Source organism: Heteronotia binoei, chromosome 13 (assembly GCF_032191835.1).
Source record: "Heteronotia binoei isolate CCM8104 ecotype False Entrance Well chromosome 13, APGP_CSIRO_Hbin_v1, whole genome shotgun sequence".
Lineage (NCBI taxonomy): Eukaryota > Metazoa > Chordata > Lepidosauria > Squamata > Gekkonidae > Heteronotia > Heteronotia binoei.
The window spans coordinates 26,956,420-26,967,746 of record NC_083235.1 but is presented as its reverse complement, the minus strand read 5'-3'; the positions used below and the strand labels follow the sequence as shown (position 1 = coordinate 26,967,746).

General features: G+C 48.3%; 1 protein-coding gene across 1 annotated transcript; it reads right to left on the bottom strand.

The window, feature by feature from the left end:
* Positions 1-1,339: 1,339 nt before the first annotated feature.
* On the bottom strand, positions 1,340-10,507 carry LOC132581225 (glycoprotein-N-acetylgalactosamine 3-beta-galactosyltransferase 1-A-like). The gene is made up of 3 exons (XM_060252380.1): positions 10,238-10,507; positions 4,916-5,580; positions 1,340-1,814 (listed from the first exon to the last, which is right to left on the bottom strand). Exons 1-3 carry the CDS (start codon positions 10,440-10,442, stop codon positions 1,593-1,595), a joined length of 1,092 nt encoding a protein of 363 aa, XP_060108363.1. The 5' UTR covers positions 10,443-10,507; the 3' UTR covers positions 1,340-1,592.
* Between the last annotated feature and the right edge of the window lie 820 nt (positions 10,508-11,327).

Below are 11,327 nucleotides of genomic sequence, written 5' to 3'. Positions count from 1 at the left end.
TCCACTGGAAATAATGGATAGAGAGCCTTCTTTTGGGCTCATAGAATTGGACCCTCTCGCAGCTCTCTCATTTTCATCCAAAATACTCATTTGGTTTTCATCTTCCCAAGTTAGAGCACCATGAGCCCAATTGATCTTAAAGGTAGGGTTGCCAGGTTTGTGTTGGAAAATACCTGGAGACTTTGGGGGTGGAGCCAGGAGAGGGTGGGGCTTGAGGAAGGAGGGGCCTCAGCATGGCACAATGAAGCAGAGTCCACCCTTCAAAACAGCCATTTTCTCCAGGGAAGCTGATCTCTGCCAGCTGGAGATCAGTTGTAAAAGTGGGAGATCTCCAGGCCCCACCTGGAGGCTGGCAACCCTACTGGCAAGAAGCAATTTATCAATACCAACAATAGTTGGGTGCACAAATCCACCCAAGGGTTCACCCTATAGTGACATTACTCAATCCTTCCCAATTCCTGTAGAACACAAATAGATCTTTAAAAAAAGTCTATGTCCCCCTTCCTTGTAGTGGTATGATCCAGTCCACAGTAATACCATCATTCAGCCAGAATTCTTAGTGTTTTCCCTTAATGACAAAATCCAAGTCCTTCCATAATATACTTCTTGGCTCACACTTGCAATCTCTTCATCTAGCGGCAGCAGGAGCCATGTCCTTTTGTGCCCTGCTCCATCTTCCTGCTGGGGGTGGAGCTTGGGAAGAGGAGGGACTTCAGCCAGGATTGGATGCCATAAAGTCTGTCTTCTGAAGCTGCCATTTCCTCCAAGGGAACTGATCTCTGCAAATCTAGAGAGCAGTTGCTATTCAGAAGAACTCCAGGCCCCATTTGGCAACGCTACTTCCAACAGAGATCTACCAATACAACACCCCTACACACACCGTTTTTAACCCACTATCCTGGAAACAGGTTTCTCCATCCCACTATGTTGACATAAAATAGTAAGCCACGATCCAGCTGATGTCACATGGAAAGTCTGGGACTTCTGCATAGTCAGAGAAACAAGGCTAGAATGCACTTTGAAAGGTCAGAATGCATTTTGAAAGGCGAGAATGCACTCTGGGCGTCCTTTGAAAGTTATCACTTCTCCCAGCATTTCACCATTATGGTGTTATGCTACTAGCCATCAGCTGCATGCTGTTTACTGCCTATGTCTGTAAGACAGTTTACTGTGCTGCTCCTGTTTTGTAATGTCTGTTTTTATGGTATTGTTTTAACTCTGTTGTTTTGTTGTTGTGAGCCTCCCTGAGTCCGCTTGCAGGATAGGGCGGGGTATAAATCTAAAAATTAAATTAAATTAAATTAGTTTGCATTGGTAACACGAATAAATAAGGACTGGGTTCCTTTGGGGAAACCAACCTAACGGTTTATTTATCTGAACTTTCCAGCACATGGTAGTCCAAAATGGCTGCCATATGCGATTCCCCTGTTGTTCTTAACACTCTGGTCCAAAACGACTGCTGCAGGAAACTCACTGCATCTAAGATTTCCCCTCTTTTTCAAGAAAGTCCCTCCCCACTGGTCAGGTGGTCAGCAGCAGGGAGGTGGGCCCTGGCACTGAGGGCTCCAGCTCTGCCAAGGGTTATGTTGTCCCTACATTTTCTTCTCAGTCTGCAAAGCGGTATTATTAGTTCCCTCCAGGGGCACTCTTTGTGGGTGGGACTGGAGACGAGCTGCATTCTCAGGCAAAGGTGGACGGTAGCGGTAGCGGTAACCATAGGCACGGAGGTGGTAGGTCAGGTATTCCAGGGTGTACATCAACTCTGAGTTCACGTAGTGGAAGGAGATGGCCAGGTCCGAACAGCACTGAGGACCCTGTGGAGCACAAGGATGACCACAGTTAACTTCAGGTTCTCTACCAGGAGCTGAACATTGAAAAAGATATCCCATCATGCTACTTTGGGAGGCAAACACAGACTGATTCCCCACTAGCCTTACACCACTCTCACTCTCCTCTTCTCTGCGGGGCTTCCGTTGGATTTCGCACAGGCTGCCCCGAAGCTGCAACTTGCTTCGCCTCTTTTGCGCAGCAAACAGAAACTGGTTTTTAGAAGATCTTGCTTGCTGTGCAAAAGAGGTGGAGCGAATTGCAACCTCGGGGCAACTTGTGTGAAATTAGACGGAAGCCCCATGGAGAAGAGGAGAATGAGAGCAGGTAAGGCTAGTGGGGAATCGGTCACATTTTCTCTCTTAATGTGCTACAGAATCTATGGGAGACAAACAGCTGTAAATAAGAGTAGGCATGAATATTGCTGGAGAGACATAGGGCAGAGACACAGCATATTTTTCACATGGCAACTGTTTGCAAGTATATTTTGCCATTCTTACACAGTAAAACTCCAGTTGCAAAGCATGTTATTGTGTGTGAATGCACCCACAGAGTGCCCACATAATGTCACACTATGGACATGAAGGACCTGGCAACCCTAGCAACAGTACAGTGGCAGGTCCCCATGGTGAACACATCGAAAATGTTGTTCAGCCCTCACAACATTCATGTCCTCTTGTCCATTTGAGGCCTGCCTTGGCGGGGAGGGTGGGATATAAATAAAAGTTTATTAATATTATTATTATCATTGAGTGCCAGGGCAATGTTTCAGATAAGGAGATACCTTACATCATCATCTTCATATTTCTATCGGGCAAGCCCCATTTCCTTGCCACTTTAGATGTACATATAGAAACAGAAAATGACAGATTGCGTTAGGGCTGTCCAGTCAATTTCAGCAGAGAACACTGAGTTTTTAGTGCATGGAGAGTAAATATTTTTTTTCCTAGTCACTCTCTCGAATGCACTCACGATTCTATAGATCTCTGCACTATATTCCTCCGAACAGAAGCCATGCCAGCATGCTCTGACGTCCCTCTTTCATTTTTCAAAAGTGTTTTTTGATCCTCTTTCCTTCAGGAATATCAGAAGTTGCTCTTGACTCACAGAATGTAAGAAGATGAAGCTTTAGCACATGCTCAGTTTACAGCAAAGGGTATATTGGAAAACCCTGAAAAAGGGTCACCTGGAACTGAACTTCCCGGAAAAGAAACAATCTCATGAGCTCTCATTCCTACCAGCTCAGCAGCCATTAGTTAAACTCCAAATTAATCTAATCGTTTAATCCCATTAGGTCACTCAATCCCAGCTCTGATTCTCAGGCAGCTTTTGCCATTTTGCCTTTGCAGTGTGTCTGACACAGAACCCTTTCATGGGGTTTCTTGGCACAGTACATGATGCATGAGCCTCCCATTTCCTCCCAATAAGAACCTAAGAGAAGCCATGTTGGATCAGGTCATCCAGTCCAACACTCTTGTCATATAGTGTCCAAAAACCGAGTGCCATCAGGAGGTCCACCAGTGGGGCCAGGATACTAGAAGCCCTCCCACAGTTGTCCCCCTCCCAAGCACCAAGAATACAGAGCATCACAGCCCTAGAGTTCCATCTCCACTGATGGTCCTCTGTAAACAGAAGAAGAGGAGGAAGAGATTGGATATATACTCTGCCCTTCACTTAAGAGTCTCAGTGTGCCTTACAATCTCCTTCCCTTCCTCTACCCACAACAGACACCCTGTGAGGTAGGTGGGGCTGAGAGAACTGTGTCTGACCCAAGGTCACCCAGCAGCTGCATGTGAAGGAATGGGAATCAAACCTGGTTCTCCAGATTAGAGTCCACTGCTCTTAACCACTACTCCAAACTGGCTCTCACTCCTCCACCTCTCACTACCAGCTGCATAAATCAGCAGAACGCTGTTTAACTAGTAACCATCTGTGGGGACACCAGAATTTCCTTCCGAAAGAAGAAAGTACCAATAATGGCTGTCAGTTCAGGATGGAAAGGGAACAAACCCGTTTCTTTTCTCACTCACTGCATGACATTCACACATCACCAGCAGCTGAAGCGACTGGGAAGTACATTGGGAAACTGGCAGACAAGCCAGGAGAAGGATTCTAGCTCAGCAATACTGTGGCTCAGTAGCTGAGCATCTGCTTGGTGTGCAGAAGGTCCCCGGTTCAATCCCTGGCATCTCCAGTTAAAAGGGTCAGGGAGTAGGTGATGTGAAAGATCTCCATTTGAGATCCTGGGAAGTCACAACTAGTCTTAGTGGACAATATTGACCTTGATGGAGTGATGCAGTATAAAGTAGCTCTGCGTTTAGAGAGCCAGTTTGGTGTAGTGGTTAGGAGAGCAGACTCTAATCTGGGAGAACCGGGTTTGATTCCCCACTCCTTCTCCATATGCACCTGCTGGTGCGGCCTTGGGCTAGTTACAGTTTTCTCAGAGCTCTCTCACAGGGTGTCTATTTTGGGGAGAGGAAGGGAAGGAGAATGCAAGCCGTTCTGAGACTCTGAATGAAGGGTGGGGTATAAACCCAATCTAATTTGCTTGCAGAAAACTAAGGCATTTATATTTTTTAATTCCATAAATATGTAAAAAAGTACACTTTGATATGCTAATGATGCATTATTTGCCATTAAAAAGGTGTAGGTTTGATAGGAACGTAAGTATTATATATATTTAAATTTCCACCCAAATTTCAACATAAGAACATATATAAGAACCTGACTGCTCAGCAATTTCATTGAATGCCCATGAGTTCTCGTATTGTGAGAAAGGGAGAAAAGTACTTCTTTCTCTACCTTCTCTGTCCCATGAATAATCTTGTAAACCTCTCATGTCACTCCTCAGTCAATGTTTCTCCAAGCTAAAGAGCCCCAAGCACTTTAACCTTTCTTCATAGGGAAAGTGTTCCAACCCTTTAATCATTCTAGTTGCCCTTTTCTGCACTTTTTCCAACGCTACATGTTTTTAGAGGTATAGTGACCAGAACTGTACACAATGTCCCCACCCCCACCCCCACTTTGGTTATGAAAAAAGCCAGCTTTGCTCTGCAAAGGAAGCCTCTAGCCAGATCTCACCACATACCTCCACAATGGGGTAATAGCAATAGTTCCAGTACCAAAAACTTTTGGAGAACTTCTCGGTCAGGTGGGACTCTGGCACAAAAGGATGGAAAGTCTCTCTCCCCTCAGTGTCACGGGAGTCCCCGGCCACCACGCCCATCTTCTCCATGCACTGGCCCAGGGCCAGGTCCTCTATGAAAGTGGTGTGGCTGCACACCTTGGAGTCAAACCCAGCCACAAAGCGCCGCAGGGCCTCTTTGCTGAGGACGTAGCCGGCTCCCCCGCTCATGTAGCCCTGCTTGGCAAAGGGCCGGAAGCGCTTGCCAAAGTAGATGGGCATGTCAGGAGTGTAATTGGAGAGGAGCCACCGCAGATTGTCCACCACCACAAAGGTGTCATCGTCCGCCTTGAGGAACCAGTCCGCCTGCTCCAAATGGTGCTTGTGGGTGTACTGGAAAGCCCGGATGGTTTTCCAGTACAGCTGGTCCCGGCCTTCCTTGGTTCCTAGTCCTATAGTAGGAAAGTTCTCATCTTGGACTGAGCTCATGAAAAGGACCACGTTACAGTGGCGGGACCAGGTGGCCTTCACATGGCGAGCTTTTTTCTCCAAGTTTTGGGGACCTGTCATCACCCAGCACAGGATGCGTACTTTATCATACAGATCATCAGACAAACTGCTCTCTGCACCTGAGGAAGAAAAACAATAAGTGTTACAGCTTTCCATCCCAGAGCCTTCCAGCCATTTGCCTAATCTAATAGAGGAGGATTTTTAAATGCATTTGGCCAGAGGTAGGGTTGCCAGCCTCCAGGTGGGACCCGAAGAGCTCCTGTTTTTACAACTTATCTCTAACTGGCAGAGATCAGCTCCCCTGGAGGAAATGGCTGCTTTGAAGGGTGGGCTCTATGGCATTGTACAGTGCTGAGGCCCCTCCCCAAACCATGCCCTCTCCTCCCCAAACTGTGCCTTCTCCTGGATCCACTTCCGAAGACTCCAGGTACTTTCCAACACAGACCTGGCAACCTTAGCCAAGGGTCCCCAAGCTTTTGGAGCTTGTGGGCATCTGTGCAGTTCTGAGACAGCATAGTGGGCACAGTCAGAAAATGGCTGCCACAGAAGGAAGAGCTAGCTGCCATTGCTTACCTTCAGTCACACAGGGAAGATTCTTGATCTGCTGCCAAAGCAACATTTTTAAAAATCTGTGCAGCCAATCAAATTTCCAATGGTCAATCAGAAGCCTTGCTGGACAAAAGCCCCACCTGCTTACTTTCTATAAACACTTGGCAGGAACCACGTTGTGGACCCCTGATCTAGACAATCTGTTAATCTCCTTTGTTGCTTCTTCTTTACCCCTCATTGGTGGAATGTTCCCTCTGTCCACTCTGACCTCCCAGAAAACCACCTCTGGTGCTCCAAACAATTGCTGTTCCAGCTTCTTTTTGTCTCCTTCCTTCCTACTTATATGCAACACCATGGACCTCGCAGAGAATGGCTGTGGTATATTCACCTGCACCACTTTAACTGTCTTTCCAGTCTTCTCCATAGCCACCACATAAGTAGCATCGTCCAGGTCATCCACAATCACATGGGATCCCTCCCATTCCACTTTCCGTTCACCAGTATGAAGTGGCAGGAAAACCAGGTATAGTGACCAGAACCAGAAAACCATCACCCTATCCCCTGTCTCAGTTTCTGAGAACTCCACTTTCTGGTCCCTTGCCACCTCACACAGTGGTTCCAGCCTAGGGTCACTTTGAACCTCAGACAGGAACATTTCTGGCTCCCCCAAACTTTCTATCATCTGTTCCTTCAAGCCACCTCTAGTCCCACTGTTTCCAGAATCCTCAGCAAGGGTTTGGCTTGGGTTCTCAGTCCCCTCGGTTGGTTTTTCAGCACTACCCAACTGACCCCCCTCCTGCCTGGAAGGTCCCACAGCTTCCCCAGACTCGTGTCTGCCCTGCTTCAAGACAACCTGTTCTGAGAGAGTCTCGGAAGATCCCACTTCCTGATCCACAGCTACTTGGTGAACCAGTTCCCACCTAAGGTCACTCAGGACCTCCTTCTGGAACCACTCCCATTCCCCCAAGCCTTCAGCTATGTGCTCCTCTGAGCCCACATTAGCCTTGCTGCTCTCAGAACCTCCTGTGAAATCTCCACTCTCCACCTCTGTCTCTTCAGCATGCACATCCTTTATGCTAAACAGGTTCCTTTCCTCGCTAGGAACATCTACAGCCTCTTGCTGCACTTGGGGAAAGCTACACCCCTTTTCCCCTTGGGAACACCCTCCTCCAGGGCTTGAGACAGGCTGGTCCTCCCCCTCCTGGGTGACTGACCTCTCTTCGTCCTCAGTAACCTGGGCTATTTCCCCCTGCCTGGCTGGTTGTGAGGTGGCTTCCCTAAAGTTGCCTTCCACCCCCCACTTTCCTCTGAGGGTTTGGCTGCGGGTTACAGCATTGATAGAGTACTGGCCAACCAACAAATCCCAGCCCAATAACACTGGAACTGTCTGTTCCTTCATTACCCCAACCTCCATAAGACCTACTGATCCTCGCCATTCCACTGACATCCGGGCCACAGGAATCTTGGCGGGTGGTCCCAGAACCCCCTTGATTCTGAATGCCATATCAGGGACAATGTCAGCTTCTGACACCAGATCTGCCCTCACAAGGGTGACTGAAGAGCCAGTGTCAGCATATCCCAAAACCAACCGGTCCTTAAGCCTTACTGGTTCAACAAAATCACTCCAGGCCTCTGCAGGCTCCATTCTGGTGAAAAGACATTCATGGCTTACCATGGCCACATACTCCTCCTTCACCTTTGGAGTGACTGGTGCTTTTGTTGTGGGTTTGGGGGTTTCAGCTTGCAGCTCTGGGCAGGCCGACCGTAGGTGCCCAGCCCGGCCACAGCTGTAGCACGTTCGAATCTGGGGCCGATCCTGATTAGTCAAATCAGGGGATTTCCTACCCTCTTCCTGGGCAGGTTTCCCTTCCCTTTTGGGTGCCGGGCGTTCCTTCCCACCCATTGGGGACCCCTTTTGTCCCCTTCCCAACTGGGAAGGGATCCAATCCAACCCCTCTCAGTTCTGCACCAGCTCGTCTGCCAGTTCTGAGGCCTCTGTAATGGTTTTAGGTTTCCTGTCTTTTATCAGGCATTTCAACTCTTTGGGAAGTCTTAAGTAGAACTGGTCTAAAATCAACAACTGAAACAAAGCCTTAAAATCCTGGGCCTTTTCTTCCTCTACCCATCTCTTCCCAAGATCACCTAGCTTTACACCAAATTCAGAATAGGATTTACATTCTTGTGGGGCTAAACCCCTGAACTGCTTTCGGAAGTGGTCTGCCCCCAGTTTAAACCTTTTAAATACAGTGGCTTTGTAGGCTGCAAAAGTTATCCCCCCATCTTCCATAGGCATGCTCTGATAGATGGCTGAAAGTTCTCCAGTCATGATGCTATAGAGGTAAGACATATAGTCTTCCTCTGCAATTCCCCACTGTTTGGCTGCCTTCTCAAAGTTGGAGAGGTATATGGAGGGGTCTTCTCCCTCTTTGTACACTGCAAAGTCTTTGGGGGTGACTTTGATCTTTTTGCTTTGTTCAGCTTTCAGACGTAGCACCTCAAGCTCATGGCGACATTGCTCTTCCTGCTCCCGTCTGCGGATCTCAGCTTGTCTTTCATCCCTCTCTCTTTCACTCTCTTTTTCCTCCCGTCTGCGGTCTCAGTCTGCCTCGATACGCATTCTCTCCAGTTCCAATTGTAGCCATAAGGTTGCTTCTGACAGGGTGGGGTACCCTTCTGCAGGTGCCCCTGCATGCTGATGATGCTCCAACAGGAGGTCTTGCATATCTACTACAGTCATGTTGTCACACTCCAGCTTTTGCTTTGCACACTCTTCCTGGAGCTGTGGCTTTGTCATCTTCAGGATTTCCTGTCTCTTAGCACGCTCCATCCTAACTAAACTAAACTTTCCCTACTCCAGTTGACCCGAAAATAAAACAAAACCTCTGTTGCTTCCTCTGGGTGCTTACGCGTATCAAAACCCAAAATTGCCTGGCCAATCAAGTTCTCTGTTTGTTCTTATCCCACCGCTGCCGCCAAATGTGACGGAACCAGCCCGATTCTGCCTTCAGACCCAGTCCCGTCAACTCCCTATTGAGTCGCCAACTCCTGGAGGAAGCTATTTCTCCTTTGGCCACTTGGGCTCGCTGCCACCACCTGCTCAGTCTAGGGGTTCAGATTGAGAGGAACAGGACTCCCAATCCCCCTCTCCAGCTCTGAGGCCAGGCCTCAAGGTCCTCTGCCACCCTGTACTTGGGTATCACAGAGACCCCAGCACTTCTTCGGGGAACCCCTGGAGGGTTGGCACCTTCTCCAACTGCATGCCTTCCCCCTTCCCCGGGGCCCCCTTCATAAAGCAGCGTGGTCTAAGCGGTCGGGATCTATGTGGTACAGAGTTTGACTGCCAGCATTCAAAACAGAAAAAAAATGTTTAATAAGAAGAGAAAGAAAATAAAAAAAAACAAAAACAGTTACATGTAAAAGTTTAGCACAGCACCTGAATAGCAACCAGAGGACAAATAAAGGTGGATTTAAACGCATCTGCTCATCCCTGGTGTAAACTGGCCCTACCTTGTGAATGACTGCCTTCAGCGCCAGCTGCGGACTGCCTTTTCCTGCCTAACTCAAATAAAAAGAACAAAAGAACTTCCTGCCCCTCTAGGAGGCTTTCCCCCTAGAGGTGCTGGTTTAACTCTGGAAGGGAGGAGGGGTTGGAGGGAGGCTAGGCCAAAGCCTACTTTAGTAGTTTAATGATCCCTCCCAATGAAGCACCAACATTGACTAAGATGGCGTTTCTCCACAAACCCAATTTCCCTTGGTTCTAATCCAGCATTCTAACCACTTCACCATGCTGATTCCAGATTAGATTCATTCATTCATGGAGAGCCAGCTTGGTGTAGCGGTTAAGTGAGTGGACTCTTATCTGAGAGAACCAGATTCTCTTATCTGAGAGAACCAGTCCTCCACTTGCAGCTGCTGGAATGGCCTTGAGTTAGCCATAGCTCTCACAAGAGTTGTCCTTGAAAGGGGAGCTTCTGTGAGAGCCCCCTCAGCCCCACCTACCTCACAGGGTGTCTGTTGTGGGGGAAGAAGATAAAGGAGATAGTAAGCCACTCTGAGTCTGATTCAGAGAGAAGGGCGGGGTATAAATCTACGCTCATTGTCGTTCTCCCACTTCGGCTTGATCCATTCTCCCAAACCCAGCCCTGCAGTTACCTCCTGATCCATCAGCAGATGCAGGCAACCTGGGAAACATTTTGAAACTCTCCTGCCCTGCTCTGTCTCCCTTACCTGCCAGGTGCGGGTGTGCCACATGAAAGAGAGCCAATTTCTCCACAAACCACTCAGTATTCCTGAAGCCACGTGGCGACAGCGTGCCAGGATGGGGTCGCCCTTCCAACTTTAGGTTGCCAATGAAGTAGAAGGTGCTGATAAAGCCAGAGATGAGGCCCAGGTGGAAAGCCAACAGGGAGCTCTTGGTGCTCAGGAACCCCATGCCAAGTGGCTGCCTCCAGACAACCTGGGGAGGGGGAGCACAAGAGGGATGCGCTTCACATAGCCCGTGCTGGAAAGAGAACAGAGAAAGGGTGATGAGACTGAGCTGCAGCTACTGCAGCTGCCTTCCCAGGGGCAACCCAGGGACTTGGCGCTTCATCAACTCTAGCTAGTTTAGTCACCATAGAAACCAGAGAAGCAGAAGCAAGTCTGAAAAGGAAGGCTGAACGTAGCTGGGTGTCAGGAGACACAAGCTCATTATTTAATTACATGAATAACTCTTTGGAGGCCAAGCCTAAAGCCATTTGCAATTAAAAAAAAATCCATACCATTAAGGCTTGAGGTCAGACTGGAAGGTTGATGCGGTTTGGGCAAGCCGCTAATTATTCTCCCGCATTTGTGTGATGGAGATTTTCAGACTCCCACCCCGATCTGGCCACGCTGTGCACTTCTTCCGTGGCTGACTGTTCAGATTAGTGCCGCACGTCAACCACAGAGCGAGCAGTCTGGTCTTCTTTTTAAAATGACATTTTAAAAAAAATTTCTCGAGTGTGCATGTGTACCCATGCACCTATGCACTACCAGTTTTAAAAAACAGAATGGCAAAACTGGAATTAAAGGTTCACACTTCTGAATCGGTTTGCACGCACAGCAGGGAAGTTCAGACATCTGGAAACGCAGGATGAATGCACACGTACATAAGTATCAGACCTTCTCCAGTGGCTGTTTACTCCACATCCAACCTGTCAAGGTGAATATGACTCTGATGTAGCCAATCCTTCAAGAGCTTACAAGGCTCTTTTTTGTAAGCTCTTGGAGGAGAGACAGGACATTCTTTTCTTCAAGCTGGTGGCAGTCTAACCCTCCACAAACACTGCCAGAAGGG

Bases quoted from the DNA above. Each gene is read 5' to 3' on its own strand.
- LOC132581225 (XM_060252380.1), bottom strand. From the start codon at position 10,442: ATGGGGTTCCTGAGCACCAAGAGCTCCCTGTTGGCTTTCCACCTGGGC. The intron at 5,581-10,237 runs GTAAGGGAGACA...TTTCTTCCTCAG, and splicing joins GGCACACCCGCACCTGGCAG to GTGCAGAGAGCAGTTTGTCT. The intron at 1,815-4,915 runs GTATGTGGTGAG...TGTGCTCCACAG, and splicing joins GCTATTACCCCATTGTGGAG to GGTCCTCAGTGCTGTTCGGA.